General features: G+C 36.8%; 1 protein-coding gene across 1 annotated transcript in view; it reads right to left on the bottom strand.

Annotated features, from left to right (window-relative positions):
* The window catches only part of il1rapl2 (interleukin 1 receptor accessory protein-like 2), a 753,881-nt gene that overhangs the window by 424,405 nt on the left and 313,146 nt on the right, over window positions 1-16,330 (bottom strand). Inside the window, exons 3-4 of the mRNA XM_056471803.1 lie at window positions 14,275-14,461; window positions 11,206-11,359 (exon numbers count right to left, since the gene is read on the bottom strand). Coding sequence (XP_056327778.1) covers window positions 11,206-11,359; window positions 14,275-14,461 — 341 coding nt within the window. The remainder of the gene's footprint in view (window positions 1-11,205; window positions 11,360-14,274; window positions 14,462-16,330) is intronic.

Here is a 16,330-nt window from a genome sequence, read left to right on the forward strand (position 1 = left end):
TAATATTTGAATTAAATAACACTCAAAAATGCTTTAATTACACCATAAAGCAGAGATGCCCAAAGTAGGGCCCGCAGGCCAAAGTTGGCCCATTATAACCTTTGATTTGGCCCACTATCCCATCTGAGAAGAGTGAGTGAGAATGATAGAGAAATTTGGGGAGAATACTTTTAACAGAGATCAACATTTTTAATGTGAGATAACCTTCTTTGTTCGTTTTATTGCAGAGCTACAAAAAAAAAGCTAACTGAAATTAAATGTTGTAAATTAATCTGAGTTTTTAAAATGTAATTACTGTAACTTGATGGATAAAGGACTATAAGGAAGACATCAGCATGAAGGCAAAACTAGTGTAACTCCATTCTGCTATAAATGAGTTATAAATTAAATTAAAAATAAAATTTAATGCAAAATATACTGTATTAGTTTATATAAAGCAATATTTTACTAGTTATTTTAAAATATTATTAAATAAATAAGGAAATTACACATGGCAACTATATTTACATTCGACCCACTAGCCTCAATCAAGTTTGGTTTTTGGCATTTCATAAGAAAAAGCCAAATTTGTGTCAAATTTGCTCCCTCAGACACAAAAGTTGTCACTGGGGAAATACTTTTTCACAAGGTATATATTTGTACCTTAAGGGTCCATACTGGAACATTAAAGGTACATTCTAGTACCTAAAACTATCAAACAAACATTGTACACTGTATTAACTTTTTATGTACTAATACAGTACTGTATGTACCTACAGTGCATCCGTAAATTATTCATAGTGCTTCACTTTTTCCAAATTTTTTATGTTACAGCCGTCTTCTAAAATTAATTAAATTACTTTATTTTATCACAATTCTACACACAATACCCCATAATGACAATGTGAAAAAAAGATTTTTTGAAATTGTTGCAAATTTATTACAAAATAAAAAAACCTGAAAAATCACATGTACAGAAGTATTTACGGTCTTTGCCGTGAAGCTCTAAATTTAGCTCAGGTACATTCTGTTTCCATTGATCATTCTTGAGATGTTTCAGCAGCCTAATTGGAGTTCACCTGTGGTAAATTCAGTTGATTGGACATGATTTGAAAAGGCATACACCTGTATATATAAGGTCCCAGGGTTGACAGTGCATGTCAAAGCACAAACCAAGCACGAAGACAAAGGAATTGTCGGTAGACCTCAGAGACAGGATTGTCGCAAGGCTAGCGAAGGTAACAGAAATATTTTTGCTGCTCTGAAAGTTCAGATGAGCAGAGTGGCCTCCATCATCCGTAAGTGGGAGATGTTTGGAACCACCAGGACTTTTCCTGGAGCTGGCCGGCCATCTAAGCTGAGTGATCGGGGGAGAATGGCCTTAGTCAGGAAGGTTATCAATAACCCAATGGTCACTCTGTCTGAGCTCCAGCATTCTTCTGTGGAGAGAGGAGAACCTTACAGAATGACAACCATCTGTGCAGCAATCCAGCAATCAGGCCTGTATGGTAGAGTGACCAGATGGAATTCACTCCCCACCTGGGATTTGCCAAAAGGCATCTGAAGGACTCTCAGACCATAAGAAACAAAATTCTCTGGTCTGATGAGACTAAAATTGAACTCTTTGGAGTGAACCCCAGGCGTTACGTTTGGAGAAAACCAGGCACCCGTTATCACCAGGTTAATAACATCCCTACAGTGAAGCATGGTGGTGACAGCATCATGCTGTGGGGATGTTTTTCAGCAGCAGGAACTGGAAGACTAGTCAGGTTAGAGGGAAAGATGAATGCAGCAATGTACAGAGACATCCTAAATGAAAACCTTCTTCAGAGTGCTCTTGACCTCAGACTGGGACAACGGTTCATCTTCCAGCAGGACAATGACCCAAAGCACACTGCCAAAATATCAATGGAGTGGCTTCACAACAACCTGGTGAATGTTCTTGAGTGGCCCAGCCAGAGCCTAGACCTAAATCCTATTGAACATATCTGGAGAGATCTGAAAATGGCTGTACACCGTCGCTTCCCATCCAACCTGATAGAGCTTGAGAGGTACTGCAAAGAGGAATGGGCTAAAATTCACAAAAAACAGGTGTGCCAAGCTTGTGGCATCATATTCAAAAATATGGAGAAAAGGCTGTGAATACTTATGTACATGTTTTTTCACATTGTCATTATGGGGTATTGTGTGTAGAATTTTGAGGAAATAAAGCTGTATTATTATTTTTTATTTGTTATAATTATTATTTGTTAGTTAGTAAGTAAGTAAGTAAGTTAGTTAGTTAGTTAGTTAGTTAGTTAGTTAGTTAGTTAGTTTATTATTATTATTATTACAAGCGGCAACCTCCCGCTCTCCCTCGGGAGGCCAATACGGAAGTAACTGAAACTGCAATTCATCAAAATTCCGCTAGTCCTGGCTCCATAATAGAGCAAAGTGCAATTGAGCCCTCTGTTAGAATGGCCAACTTTACAGCAGAAAAAAAGGTGTTTACAGCCTGGTACAAAGAACGATTTTGGTTCATATAGCTATTATTACCCTCCATGACAACTGTGAGGGGGGTGAATTTTTTTATAACTCATCCATTTCCTTTATATTAGGTTATATTAAGTTTGCATAATTAAGGGCGTGGCCACTTGAGTGACAGCTAGGTCTCGCTGGTCGCCGTCCCTTCACCTTAGCTGAATCCGGCAGATTAGCCACTGATCTCGGCATATTCATCGTATTTTTGTGTTGTTTTATGTGGCTTTACACAGTCAGCTGTCTTTTGGACTTATTTCTTACAATTATCAAATGATATGGGATGCTGTGTGCATTTAATTGTGCTCACAAACCGTTCACGTGGCCTCGTTTCCCATGTGAGTAAAGTTATATACTTGTATACCATCTCTATAAATGTATTTGTTTTATTTAAGATCATTTATCATTAATATTTTTCTTTAGACCCGTAAAGCACTTCAGAATGTGACAGATTGATTAGCTGTAGGCTCTTGAACAGTCATCTGAAGCGTTGTCATACAGTGTTATGCTGGAGTTCATCAATAGTCTTGCATTTACTAACACACACACACATCTGAAGTGTTTGGAAGTAATTTGCGTTTTCCTCCTGTAGAAAAACGTCATAAGAACAATGTTTAGTGGCTCAATGTATTACAACAGTGTTTTTGAATGTCTAAACACTTTATTGATATAGTGTACAGCCAAGCACATGTGGTCAGAACACAAACGAGTCGCAGGTAATAAAGTATCAAGCGTTTCTCCCAAAGTAAAGTCTGTCTGCCAGGTCTTAGCAAAGTGCCAGCAGGTGTCTATAGCTCCGCCCACTCTCCGCCTCTTTGCCCTTGTTTGGTATCCCGCCGTGGGTGCGATGACGCGCGAACAAAATGGCGACGGTTGGCCGCGCCTACTTGTGGCTTCTTTTGCGCTCTTCAGAAACCTATGGGTGACGTCACGGATACTCCGTCCATATATTTTACAGTCTATGTATTATTATTTTTATTGGTATATTTGTTTATTTATTTGTTTGTTTGTTTGTTTGTTTGTTTGTTTTTTATTATTTATTCATTAATTTTCCTTTCAGCTTAGTCCCTTTATTAATCCGGGGTCGCCACAGCGGAATGAACCGCCAATTTATCCAGTATATGTTTTACGCAGCGGATGCCCTTCCAGCTGCAACCCAACACTAAGAAACACCCATACACTTTTGCACACACTCACTTACACTACGGCCAATTAAAAAAAAAGAGTAGCAGTAAACTAAAGATTCACCAATGCCAAAATTCTTCTGCTGCAAACCCCCATGAATATGTTAACCACATTACATCTTTATCTCTTGATATATTTTTGAGTTTTAGACCCCCTCCTTCACAGAGGAAGACAAATGATCTGCCTTCGGCACTTGGGCAAAAACAATAAAGGTGCGTGACAATCTCTGCCCACACGTGAAGATGACGATGATGCGTGCGGGGGAACAGAAAGCTTCAAATATGTCAGATGACACTGAGATAAATGTATGTGTTATGCTGCTGTCTTGCCCCGTCAGAAGACAAGCAGGAAGGAGGGTCTCATAGCGGCCCATCAATTCATCTCTCGTGAAAGCTCATTAGCAAACCAGTCTTCAGACAAGCTACTGTCTCGTCTCCTATTATCGTGTGACATGTGAAAAGCCTTGACCATTCACAATGGGTGCAGACAAGATTGCAGCATTGTGAATGAGTCTTGTTGGATTAACGCTAACAATTTCACAGTCACTGTTATTTATTATCTGACTATATGACTTATTGCTTTTCTCCCTATTTCCCCTCAAGTCAAGTACAATAACCAGTCTTAGATTCAGATGTTCAGACAACAGTCTGTGGGTGTGACGTTTCAAACACAAGGCATAAAAAACAGGATACACTACGGGGGATTTTTAAGTCATCCTCTGACTGGTTGATTTCTACAAGATTTATAGGGAATGTGACACGCTCTTTAAAGGTCTGCCTGGAAACAAAGCTGCCTTGATGGAAAAACCCCCTCATGAAAATTATGTTTACAACCTTCATGCTTATCAGAGTCAACTATATATTGAATTTTCAAAAGTAAAAAAAATTCTCAAAGATGTTTGCTTTAGGGCACTTAATGGAAACATTTATTAAAGCTGGTTAGGTATATTTTGAAGCATATTCTGGTTTGAGTTGGTTTAATCTGGTACTTAGCATTCATGTGCTGGTTCTTAACTGGTGAATAAACTGGTATATAATGGTACTTAGCTGTTTATAGTCAGGGGCGTAGCAGTCATTTTAAAAGTGGTGGGAGACAGCTGTATGAGATCCAAAAGTTTACATACGTATAATTATTAATAACTATAACCTGTTTCTAAATGGTCTGTCTCAAAAAGTGAGGGGGACATATCCCCCCCATCCCCCCCAGTTGCTACACTCCTGGTTATGGTCATGTTGGGGGTAATGCGATATAAGTAACACACGCTATGTATTAATAATACTTTTACAAAGTAACGAGTTAAACAACGCATTACTATTCAAAATTAGCAATATTCACAAAACATATTGCGGAATAAAAATGACCTTAGTCAGGTTAAATCACACGCTCAATAAGCAAGCATGCTGCGAGGGAACAGATTCGACTCGCATTCATCATCATCTGCAGGTCTCTTTTTTTTTTTACAGCAGATGAGTCTGTGTATGGGGCGACGCGGTGGTGCAGTGGGTAGTGCTGTCACACAGCACAGCAAGAAGGTCGCTGGTTCGAGCCTCGGCTGGGTCAGTTGGCATTTCTGTGTGGTGTTTGCATGCTCTCCACGTGTTCGCGTGGGTTTCCTCTGGGTGCTCCGGTTTCCCCCACAGTCTAAACACATGTGGTATAGGCGAATTGGATAAAATAGACAAAATTGTCCATGGTATTTGTGTGTGATCATTCACACACATACACTATGGACAATTTTATCTATACCTTGTGTATGGTATATACATGTGTATGGATGCTTCCCAGTGTTGAGTTGCGTTTGGAAGGGCATCCGCTTCGTAAATCATATGCTGGATTAGTTGGCGTTTCATTCCGCTGTGGTGACCCCAGATTAATAAAGGGACTAAGCCAAAAAGAAAATGAATGGATGAGTCTGTGTACTGTTCTAGTAACTGTTCTGTGTAATTGTTCTAGTAACAGAGTCAGAGGGGGTATCCAGTGTGTTAGTACTTTGAAGGATTCAGATTTTTACCTTCCAATTTGTCTCAGCATGGATCAACGTTTATCCTTTTCTCATCATCCTGTTTCTCATAATTTTTATTAAAGATGATTGCTGAATAATGAATGAAGTTAACACATTGCTTCATGTAAGAATGTTCAGTGCATTTGCCTGTCTCTTTGTAACTATTTATATAAGCCACCAAACTAGGTCAGAGTTCACAGAGACCTCAAGGGGAACTGAGGGGCTGAGGACTGGAAACAACTGTTTCTATTGTTATTTCTATGAGTTAATACTGTCTAAAATGTCTAAAGTAATTTTGCTATTTTTACGGTTAATTCTTTTAAAGTGATTCTATATTTTATTCAAGATAGACTTTGTGTAGTAAGGATATTACTGCCTAAATGTAGATTATACCCGTTTTGTTACCAGTTTTGATATAGTCTTATCCTTTTTACAGAATTGGAGTCAGCCCTTAACAGTCTAGTGTATGTCTGATGTTTATGCTTAAGATATTGTTCAGAATTGTACGCACGCACCCACGTGGAAATTTTCCTAGTCTATCTGTGTTTTAACCAATCATGTTAGAACACCTGACACAGTTAATGACGTTATGTGAGAGTATAATTGATATTGATTGATGGTTGTAAGCAGAGCGGCCAAGGAACTCATTGTGAGTGTTGAAGCTGGCTTCTGCTGATGAAAACTATCTTCAGTAAACTTTATTTATTTATTTGAATCTCTGACTCGAGCTCTTCTTCATCTGACAGACTGGTCATTGTTTGTGTTAAACTGTAAATTATCCCTACAACTTACTGATGATGCAAACCGTTTCATGAAATCTCCATTCAATTAAATGAACTGGTTCGACCGATTCACTTAGAACAGTGGTGCTCAACCCTGTTCCTGGAGATCAACCTTCCTGCAAAGTTCAGTTCCAACCCTGATCAAACACACCTGAACCAATTAATTAGGACCTGAACAGCACTTGATAATTACAGGCAGGTGTGTTTGATAAGGGTTGCAACTGAAATCTGCAGGAAGGTCGATCTGACTTAGAAGATCACCCCTGACTTAGAAGATCCGGTTAAAACAAACAATTCATCCACGAATCGCCCATCACCACAGTCAGAAACAGAAACAATGGCAGGCCGGAGACTTACATTTTTGCAATGGATTCTTGTTATATTGAACTCATCAAAGAAAATAAGTGGATTGTTGTTAAGTGTAGATTATGTGTAGGTAAAACTCTTGACAACTGCAAGAAACACGACTTCGAAGAAAAAAAAGAATAATAAAACTGCATGTGAAGCACTACACCCGCATCTCACCTCCAACTATGATTGACATCAATTCACAATCTCCAGGTAAAACAATTAATTCGACTAAACTAAAAAAAATGGTTATTGCTTTTATTGTTGAGGAGCTGCAGCCACTGTCTAACGTTACTGTAGAAGCAACTACGTTTTGTAATATAGTAAGATTTTTTCTCTTTTGGAAAATGGTTTACACATTTGTTAAAGCCACATGAAAAAAAATTATTCAATGTTTAAAGCTCAAAGATTTATTTTGATTTTTGATTTTTTATTGTCTTACTGTTCACTTTGTTACTAAACATTTGAGAGGTTTAAAATCTGTTTTTGCCTTAATATAAATTATTTCATGTTAGTAATTTAAGGCTTTATTGCAATCTTTATTTCAATGGACAGTGAATTCATTAATCTGTAAATACAGCATGTATAGCTCTGGGTTCAGAAAGTTCTCAAAATATAATTTTATTCTAGATTTTATTAAAGGAAATAAAGGTGTAGGTTATATAAGTGGCTGTTAAATGCAGAGCTTCTCTATAAAAAAGGTGAAAAAACACCTGCAAGTTCTGAAAGACATCAAACCTTGGAGAGTAACTCAATATTGTAATTCACTGCGCTGCTCTTATCTGGGGAGGTGCCTACAGAGTAAGCGCTGACTACCTGAAGCTCAGACACGCACATACAGTGTAGCGCTTTCCAGAGTGCGTGTATGGTCATGTGATGCGCATTTTCAGCAGTGTAGTGTGGATGTAGATCTGTTCAGAAACGCTAGCTAAAACGCCAGTGTGGATGCGGATCGTTTTCATTCTAAAATGCCGTTTTAAAACTAAAACATAGTGTAAAGGGGCCTTTGAATGGCAGAAAATGCAATAGGCCTGCCTTTTAAATAACTGAGCCAATTACTATTGGTAAAGTCATTGTGTTACTGCAGCTGCTATAAGAAGCTCCAGTTGCACTAGGAACAAGAGCAGCTTTCAGAGATGCGACTGCACTTGTGATTGGGTGGTCGCCCATGAAAAATAAGCCATTGAGACCTTGTTGTCAGATTTATTGGAATTTAATCATAAGCTTGCTGAACAGCTTTGAATATTATGATGCTTCCCCTTTCAAAAAAGATAGAAGCTGAACTTCAATGAATGAAAAGGCTGTATAAGAGCCATTTCAAAAATTACCTTTGGTTTTGCAACCTTTTATAAGGGAGCAAATGCCAGCGATTTGTTCCATGATAAGCACTTTAGAAGTTCTACTAGTGTTCTAGCCCAGTGATCTGTGAAAAATCGAACTCAGATTATACTTGCACAGTGAAATATTCAAGTCACAGTTGATTACATGTGTACATTACCTCCTGTTTATAAGGTTTACATGATCCTGTAATGCACACTGTATGATCGAGAACCAATTAAGGGTGCATATGTAATTTGTTTCCTACCTAATAAAACAGTTCTCCCCTTAAAAGGGCTCTATGCATTAAATATACATCATTATATACTTTTAGTAACTGAAGTGTACAGTATAAGATTAGTTTCATATTGCCTCAAGGAAAGCTTGAAAGACATTGTGAGGTTGCGTGCTCAGATACAAGATGTGACTGCTCAGATACGCAGATTTTAGTATTCTTTTCACCCGAAAAAAAATCCATTGTTGTTTTATGCTGTGCTGGATTTAGCCCGGATGTGTGTACAGACGGGGGTGGTACGGCCGGAGGCTTGAACCAAGGGCTTGAATTCAAACAAGCTCCTCACTTTTCTTCTCAGTGTGTAGCTTAAGGCACAAGGCTGACAATGAAAACAATAAGGCATCCCTTTCAAAACTTAGTTTCCAAAGTCATCTAATACTCCCATCGTTATACTACAGTTTCTTTAACGTATCCATGTGGTACAGTAATCAAAGTAGTGAGAGATCATTTCACATTACAGTTTGCTAATGGAAATTCTGATGATGGATTGATTTCTTTACCATTGACTTAGTTTTGCTGGAAATTATACAGCTCAAAGACCAAATGTGGATTGAACAACTACAGCAGGGCTTCTGAACTCTGGCTCTCGAGATCCACTTTCCAGCCCCTGATCAAAAACATCTGAACAAGCTTAATCAAGGACTTCAGAATCACTAGAAAGATACAGGCAAGTGAGATTGATCAAAGTTGGACCTAAACTCTGCAGGAAAGTGGACCTTGAAGTGCAGAGTTACAGTAATAACCCTGGATCTACAGTTGGTTTAGCAATGTCTACGATGGAGGAAAAAAAACTAATGAAATCCAACCACAGATGTCTGAAAGCTTTAATAAAAGAACTGAAAAACTAGACAAAATGTGTACAGACTGTATAGACCTTTCCAAAATGTGATGCCTGGATTTAATCAGCTTAATAAGTTGTAAATTTAGTAAAATTGTTACATCTGAAATTTGAGTAAATTAAGGCATATTCAAGAATGGTTACACTTTGCATGGTCCAGTTTAGTTTAAGACATTCTGTTGAATATAGTAATTCTGTAACTATACGTCAAGTAAGTAATTGGAGTATTAGAAGAATATTAAACTATAGTAACATTAGACTTCAAGCATGTCAAATTGAGTTGTGCGGTGCTGCAAAAAGGGCCAGGATAAAACAAGATGATGTGACACTGATAAAACAAGCGAGATGTACAGAGACATTATGGGCCCTATCATACATCCAGCGCAATAGGGTGCAAGATGTGTTTGGCGTAATTTGTTGCTATTTTCAGACCAGTGTAACAGTAATTTTTACATTTTGTGCCAGGTTGTTTAAATAGCAAATCCATTTGCTCCACTTTGTAGACTCACAGGCGTGCTGGTCTATAAAAGGTGTGTTAATGTGAAATGTTGGCGTGTTGCTATTTTGAGGAACTAAAATAGATAGACCGTGCTATTGACCAACTAAAAGCTGGTCTAAAGTCCAGTGCAGAGTGCGTTATTTATGTGCCTGTGTGGGTCCAAATGCTTACACTTTGCTTAATACACACAGGATATACAGCAATACACAAATATCTTTACATTTGAAAGAAAATGAAATGATTAAAGATTAAAGACACAGCCTCCATGCCTTCTTCACCTCAGGGTGCTTTTTTCAGTTTATTCATGACAATTTGCATTCGTATAATGTTGTTATTATTATTATTATTATTATATTATTATTATTATATTATTATTATTAGCAATATTATTTATTATATGTATATTTATATTTGCTTTAATTAGAAGACGAAGTTTAGATTTGTTCACCTGTCGGGTTTTGGAGAAGTATGCATCAGAATATGGGGCATAAGAACAGGACGTGTGTTTGGATATAACTCAGTGTTTTTTGACAATATTATTCAATATTGTTGTTCATTTAATCGTTTGCTGGTCATTAGAACTGAATTGAGAAATAGTTTTGAAACAAATCTTTGTGCTTAACAAATGAAATTAAATATGTAGACTAAGGGATGTCTTCATTGGAGTGCGTACCACACCATTTCCTTATCCAGTAAAGAGTAAAAGTAAAGAGAAAGTAAAGATGCCGAATGGAGGAGGCTTGTTCTTTATCCTCACGCAGCAGATGGTCTGTTTATCTGTTTTCTTGCTAGTGATGCATTCATTTTTTCCACTTACAAAGTCCTCCATGTAAATAGGAAATGTGCCATGGCACAACATAAAACGTAAAAATTCCCTAATTTCCAGGTTTGTTAATTTGCTGCACCGACCAACAGAAAGTTTGGATATCACATTGTGTTCGATATATACAACTTGAGCACAAGTTGCCAGAAAATTTAGTAAAATTTAAATAATGTGTTCATTCACTAATTAAGAAAAGTGCATTGTGATAAAATATTATGACAACTTGTTCAGTCATTTTGCATGTATAGACTTGTGCCATAAACAAACGATTAACTGTTGTGGAGGGTGAGACTACTCAACAGACATTCAATAATATATTTTGATCAACATGACATAAGCATAATCAAATGTAGGAAACATCTAAGAATTGCACATAATCATTTGCATGGATGTACAAAAGCATTTGCAACTTGTTCAAAGCAATGAGAAACAGATTTTTTGATGTGCACAACGGACACAATGATCTGAAGATTGAACAGGTATAGATTTGAGAATTTCAATTCCGATCTGAGAAAATGTAACAAAAGGACTAAGATAAACTGTAATAAATATAACAGGCTTTATATGCTCTCAGTGGGCCACAACCAGCACATTCGATTTGGATTGTTTTAAAAGTGTACCTGTGACTTTAAGCTCTGTGGTCCGTCTCACAACCTTGCTGCCATATTTAAGTTCACAAGTGTAATTTCCCCCATCGTCTTCTTGCACCTCTGGAATCCACAGACTGGTGGTGTTGATGATTATGGAGCTCCTCCACTCTTTCCTCTGACACTCCTGAGGATAGATAGATAGATAGATAGATAGATAGATAGATAGATAGATAGATAGATAGATAGATAGATAGATAGATAGATAGATAGATAGATAGATAGATAGATAGATAGATAGATAGATAGATAGATAGATAGATAGATAGATAGATAGATAGATAGATAGATCCAATAATATCCCTCTGATTTCAGAATCATTGGTAGAAAATAATTATTTTTATTTCACTACTGAGTAAATACATTATCTTGGCCCAGTTGCATTAAAGCCCTTAAAGGTGCACTATAATTAAAATCTGGGTATACCAAGGCACAGAAGAACTTTAAAATATCTATATATGGAAATAGGCATACTGTGAGCCTCAGACACCACTGATTCCTCGTTTTCATGTGAACTCCATGAGTGTAAATGGACAGTGTAAGTGGACAACGGGCCAATCAGAGGACAAAACAAACTGTGACAAGACTCACAGGTCACGCCCTCGACATTTGCATGTATGCCTACTTTAGGTCATTCATCCGGACCTGATGAGCAGCTGGCATCATCAAGAGAAAATGACTCATATTCAGCTCTGACATCATAAAAAAAAAGCTCTGAGATCATTAATATGCACACCTCAGGCTGTAGGCTGCATAAGCCAAATGTTAAACGTTTTCTAGTGACACAACAGTGATATTTTTCCTCGCTATTTATTTAAGCATTTTTCACTTACTTGTGTATGTGGGACTTTTATTTTGAAAACACGAGCACCAAATAGTTTTCTGTGCGTTACTGGGAAACAGCACATGTTCAGAATGAAAAATGTAAGATTTACAGATTACAGCTTTTTTTATCTCCACTCTGAAGAGGCATAAGGCATGTTTAGTTGCTTCTTTTGTCAATTTATCATGTTTATTGTGAAATTTGATGCGTATGCTTCAACAAACATATGTAGACTGCGGAATCACGTCAAGCCACTCAGCTCAACAGTCATCTGTTCATGCAGAGGTTGACCGTATAACCTTTTTAGTTTTGATTAAATTTATTTAATTATATTAAATAGTTTTTTTAATTGTATAAATAATCATGTTCCAATGCTTGTTTATGATCTAATCAGTAGCAGTGGCGGTTCTAGGGGGGAGCCAGGGGGGGGGGGGGGTGCCCCCATGTCAACAGGCATGCACAAACTGCGTCGCAAACTTGTGCACTTGCAACTACACCTCTAGAGCTGTAATTAGAAACATGATTCCTGGCTGTGTTCTATTCCCACTTATCCCCCCTATAACCTATGCATTTAGAACATTCTAACATTCAAAGTTGGAATGATTTAAAATTTAAAAAAGCATTAAAGTCATCTCTCTGAGGTGTAATTTGCTTTCAAACTATTTTTACAGTTCAGTTTTAACGGTCTTCATGTTTAGAATTGCGTTCCCTTCGCAGTGCACTTTGAAAAGATTGATGTCATTTTGAACACAGCCTCATCGCGAAAGCTATGGGTGACCTATTTAAAAGTGAAATTTATGTTTCGTCTCCAAAGCTTGTGAAAACAAAAAAACACAGCATACATTAATGCTTTTAATTTATAATAGGTTATTTATTTTGTATCTGTACTGTATATGACATGGGCCTGTTGGTTAGAACATTCTGCTGTAGTTTACATGTTTCAAATTGTAAAAGTAGACTTTAAAAAAATAAAAAAACTATATCCTACTTAATAATAATATTAATAATAATAATAATCATCATCATCATCACCATCACCATTAATATCATTAATAAAGTAGGATTTTTTTTATTTTCTAATAAATAATAAATATTTAATTTAATTTGATAATAAACAGCCTCATTATTTATTTATTTACTTATATGATTTATATATGATATTAGAATATGTGTTGGCTTTTGAAAGTGATTTTATGTTTTAGAATAAAATTTGTAATGTTCAACTTCTCAATAATATTAGTAAAGTAAACACAGGTCCTGTATGAGCTGTTTACATTTATTTCATTTAATATGGAAAATGAGTGCATGTTTTTACCAAACTAATATTGGATTTTATTTTAAATGCGTGTTTGTGTAAAACAATATAACTTGCACAAAGAAATGATGGGGTTCTTCTCTAAAGAAGTAGTTCCTCCACCCCGTTTAGAGAATCATTATGGGCGTTTTATGCTATAACTAATCTGGTTCAAGCAAAGGATCTGCGACAGAGAAACTGCGGGTTTTGGAAACACTTGTCACTACATCGTTCTTTTCCCAAACAATGCATCAAACTATGATAATACAGCCACAAGTTACGTCGTCGTTTGGGAAACGCACCCCACCACGGGAGTGGAAAAGCGGCTTTAGTTGCAAACCTCTTGAATGTAATTCTTGTATTGCATTGGATAACATAACCCAGAGCTCTGTCCTTGAATTATTCATTTGTTTTTAAATAATTACTAATATTTTTGACATTGAAGAAAACCCTCTCCTGACTGAATTGGCTAGATATTCCAACATATTACTGTATGTCCGAATTCCATTCATATTACTCACATACATATTATATAAAACATACTTTTCTATGGAGTAAATTCAAATACCCTAGTAGTAGCCTTGAGTAGTAGTTGATTTTGGACGCAGCCTAATAGTGCCCCTAATAGTTATCCCTTGCTTAAGGGATTTTTCCCCACTCCAAGACTTTCATTCAACCAGGATTTGTACTTAATGAGAGTATTTTTTATTTGTGAAGTTTTATTTGAACTTTGCTATATTTAAAATATAATACAATGCTATCTATACTTTTAATCAAGTGATATATCCACTGTTCAAAAGTAATTAATGGTTATAAACTAGTGGACACTCTGCATTTGAGAGCAGAGCAAGAAAAAAAAATCTTCAGTATTTTCTAGATGTAAAATTCATAGACACCTCATGCAGAGCGGATAATAATTCTGTACCTTGTACCAGGTCATGATCGGCTGCTTGTAGGGCGCCAGGTAGTCGTCAATGTCAGGACAGGAGATCATTTTGCTCTTGGTGATCTCGGCTCTCTCCTGGTAACGTATTCGGCTGCTAAAGCAAAGTCCCTCTTCACTCTCCTCGACTGTCAGCGACATGGACACCTTCATACAGTATGTTGAGTTTCTGTGAACACACATCATTTTGACATATTAGAGATCATTTTGCTGTATAAAATACCGAATGTTTCAGACTACCAAATTCTTGCTTCAGGACCTGAGCTGCCAAAATGTCTCGTGTTGAATTTCCTTCACATTGATGATGCCACACTTTGCATTGAATTGTTTTCCACAACAACCAGGGGTGGCACAGAGTGCTTTGTGCCACTCAAAAATAAGCTTGCCCCCACCAACAGCACAGACTGATCACTCCATAACATCTGTGGTGGTGTGTGAGCAATTCAGGTGCATTTATAATTTCATATGTAGTAACACATGTTGTAGAACACACCTTCTCAATGTTTGGTTCACTGCCAATTACTTTCCATAGAATGCAATTGGATTAGAGTGCTGTCAGTTTCACAATGTCAATGCAATCGGATTAGACTGCCACTGGCTGCAGACCACTTCTTTGTTCATTGTAAGTATACATTATATTTATATGCCAACATACATAAATATTGATATATGTTAATGTATGTGTTAAAAGCTCCTTAACACAAATGCTTATAGTTATTTAGCTGCATGCACCAGCACCACTTAAAATAGAAATAGTAATGTAAAGATAAGTTTTTCCCCCCTGCTGTCTAAAAGATTTATGCTAAAGGAATAATTACTTTCCCAAATAGTCTGCAATATAGTTTTAAATGATAAAATGTCAGCGTTCTAAGCAGACAAGTAAACACCTGTTTGTATTAAATGAATAAATACACTCTCAGAAATATGAAAGCTGTCACTGGGGCAGTACCTTTTTCAAAACCACAGTGGTACTTCAAAGGTATATATTAGTACCCAAATGCACCTTGAATGTACCAATATGGCCCATTAAGGTACCAGTACAGTCCATTGAGTAACCTATTTGGTCTCTTCTCCCTTTTTTTTCTTTTAGTTTTTTTGTTTACAGCAGGGGTCACCAATCTCGGTCCAGGAGGGCCGGTGTCCCTGCAGTGTTTAGCTCCAACTTACCTCAACACAGCTGCCTTGGTGTTTCAGGTATACATAGTAAGACCTTGATTAGCTTGTTCAGGTGTGTTTGATTAGGGTTGGAGCTAAAATCTGCAGGACACCTGCCCTCCAGGAAAAAGTTTGGTGACCCCTAAATTACAGCGTCAATGCACATTAATAAACATTACTGTAAAATGTGCCAGAATTAGCCAAGAATGACTTTTTTTCATCTGTAGACCTCTTACAGAATGTTAACAAGTCACACCTAAAATAGATGCACAGCATAATAGAATACACTATCATATATACAATACAAATAAAAAAACAAAAAACAAAAACAGATTGATGGCAGCAGAAAAGGACCAAAAGCCAAAGACAAGCAGTACAAATAAGTGTAAAGAAAACAGTACTAATGCTTACAATGCTCATTCGTCAGCATTTTGAAATGGTACTGCCCCAGTGACAGCTCCCGTACCTTTATTTTTGAGAGTGTAAGCATATTTGCATAGTAGCCTTATTTTGTATTTGGTTTATTTATATTTTTTCACTTGTGATGTCCATGAAGAGTTTGAATTTTAAATTATTTCTTTAATAAGAGAAGAGTATGATTATTAAGTATATAAACTTGACTTTACCCCCTGACTGCTCCCCCTATGCAATCCCATCAAATAAATCCTTAGAAAACAACACATTAATGCATACTTAATAGTGGTTCGTAACACAGGTGACAAGAGAAGAAATTAAATTACTTTATAATGACAACAATAATTGCTGACAAACATTTAAAACGCTGAGAATCAGAATGAAGTTGACTATAAATGTGGTTCTTATGAACAGTTCTTATGAAGTAGACATCATATTCTAAAGTAATAACTGCAGTTTGGTGGTATTT

This window comes from Danio aesculapii, chromosome 14, assembly GCF_903798145.1.
Source record: "Danio aesculapii chromosome 14, fDanAes4.1, whole genome shotgun sequence".
Classification (NCBI taxonomy): Eukaryota; Metazoa; Chordata; class Actinopteri; order Cypriniformes; family Danionidae; genus Danio; species Danio aesculapii.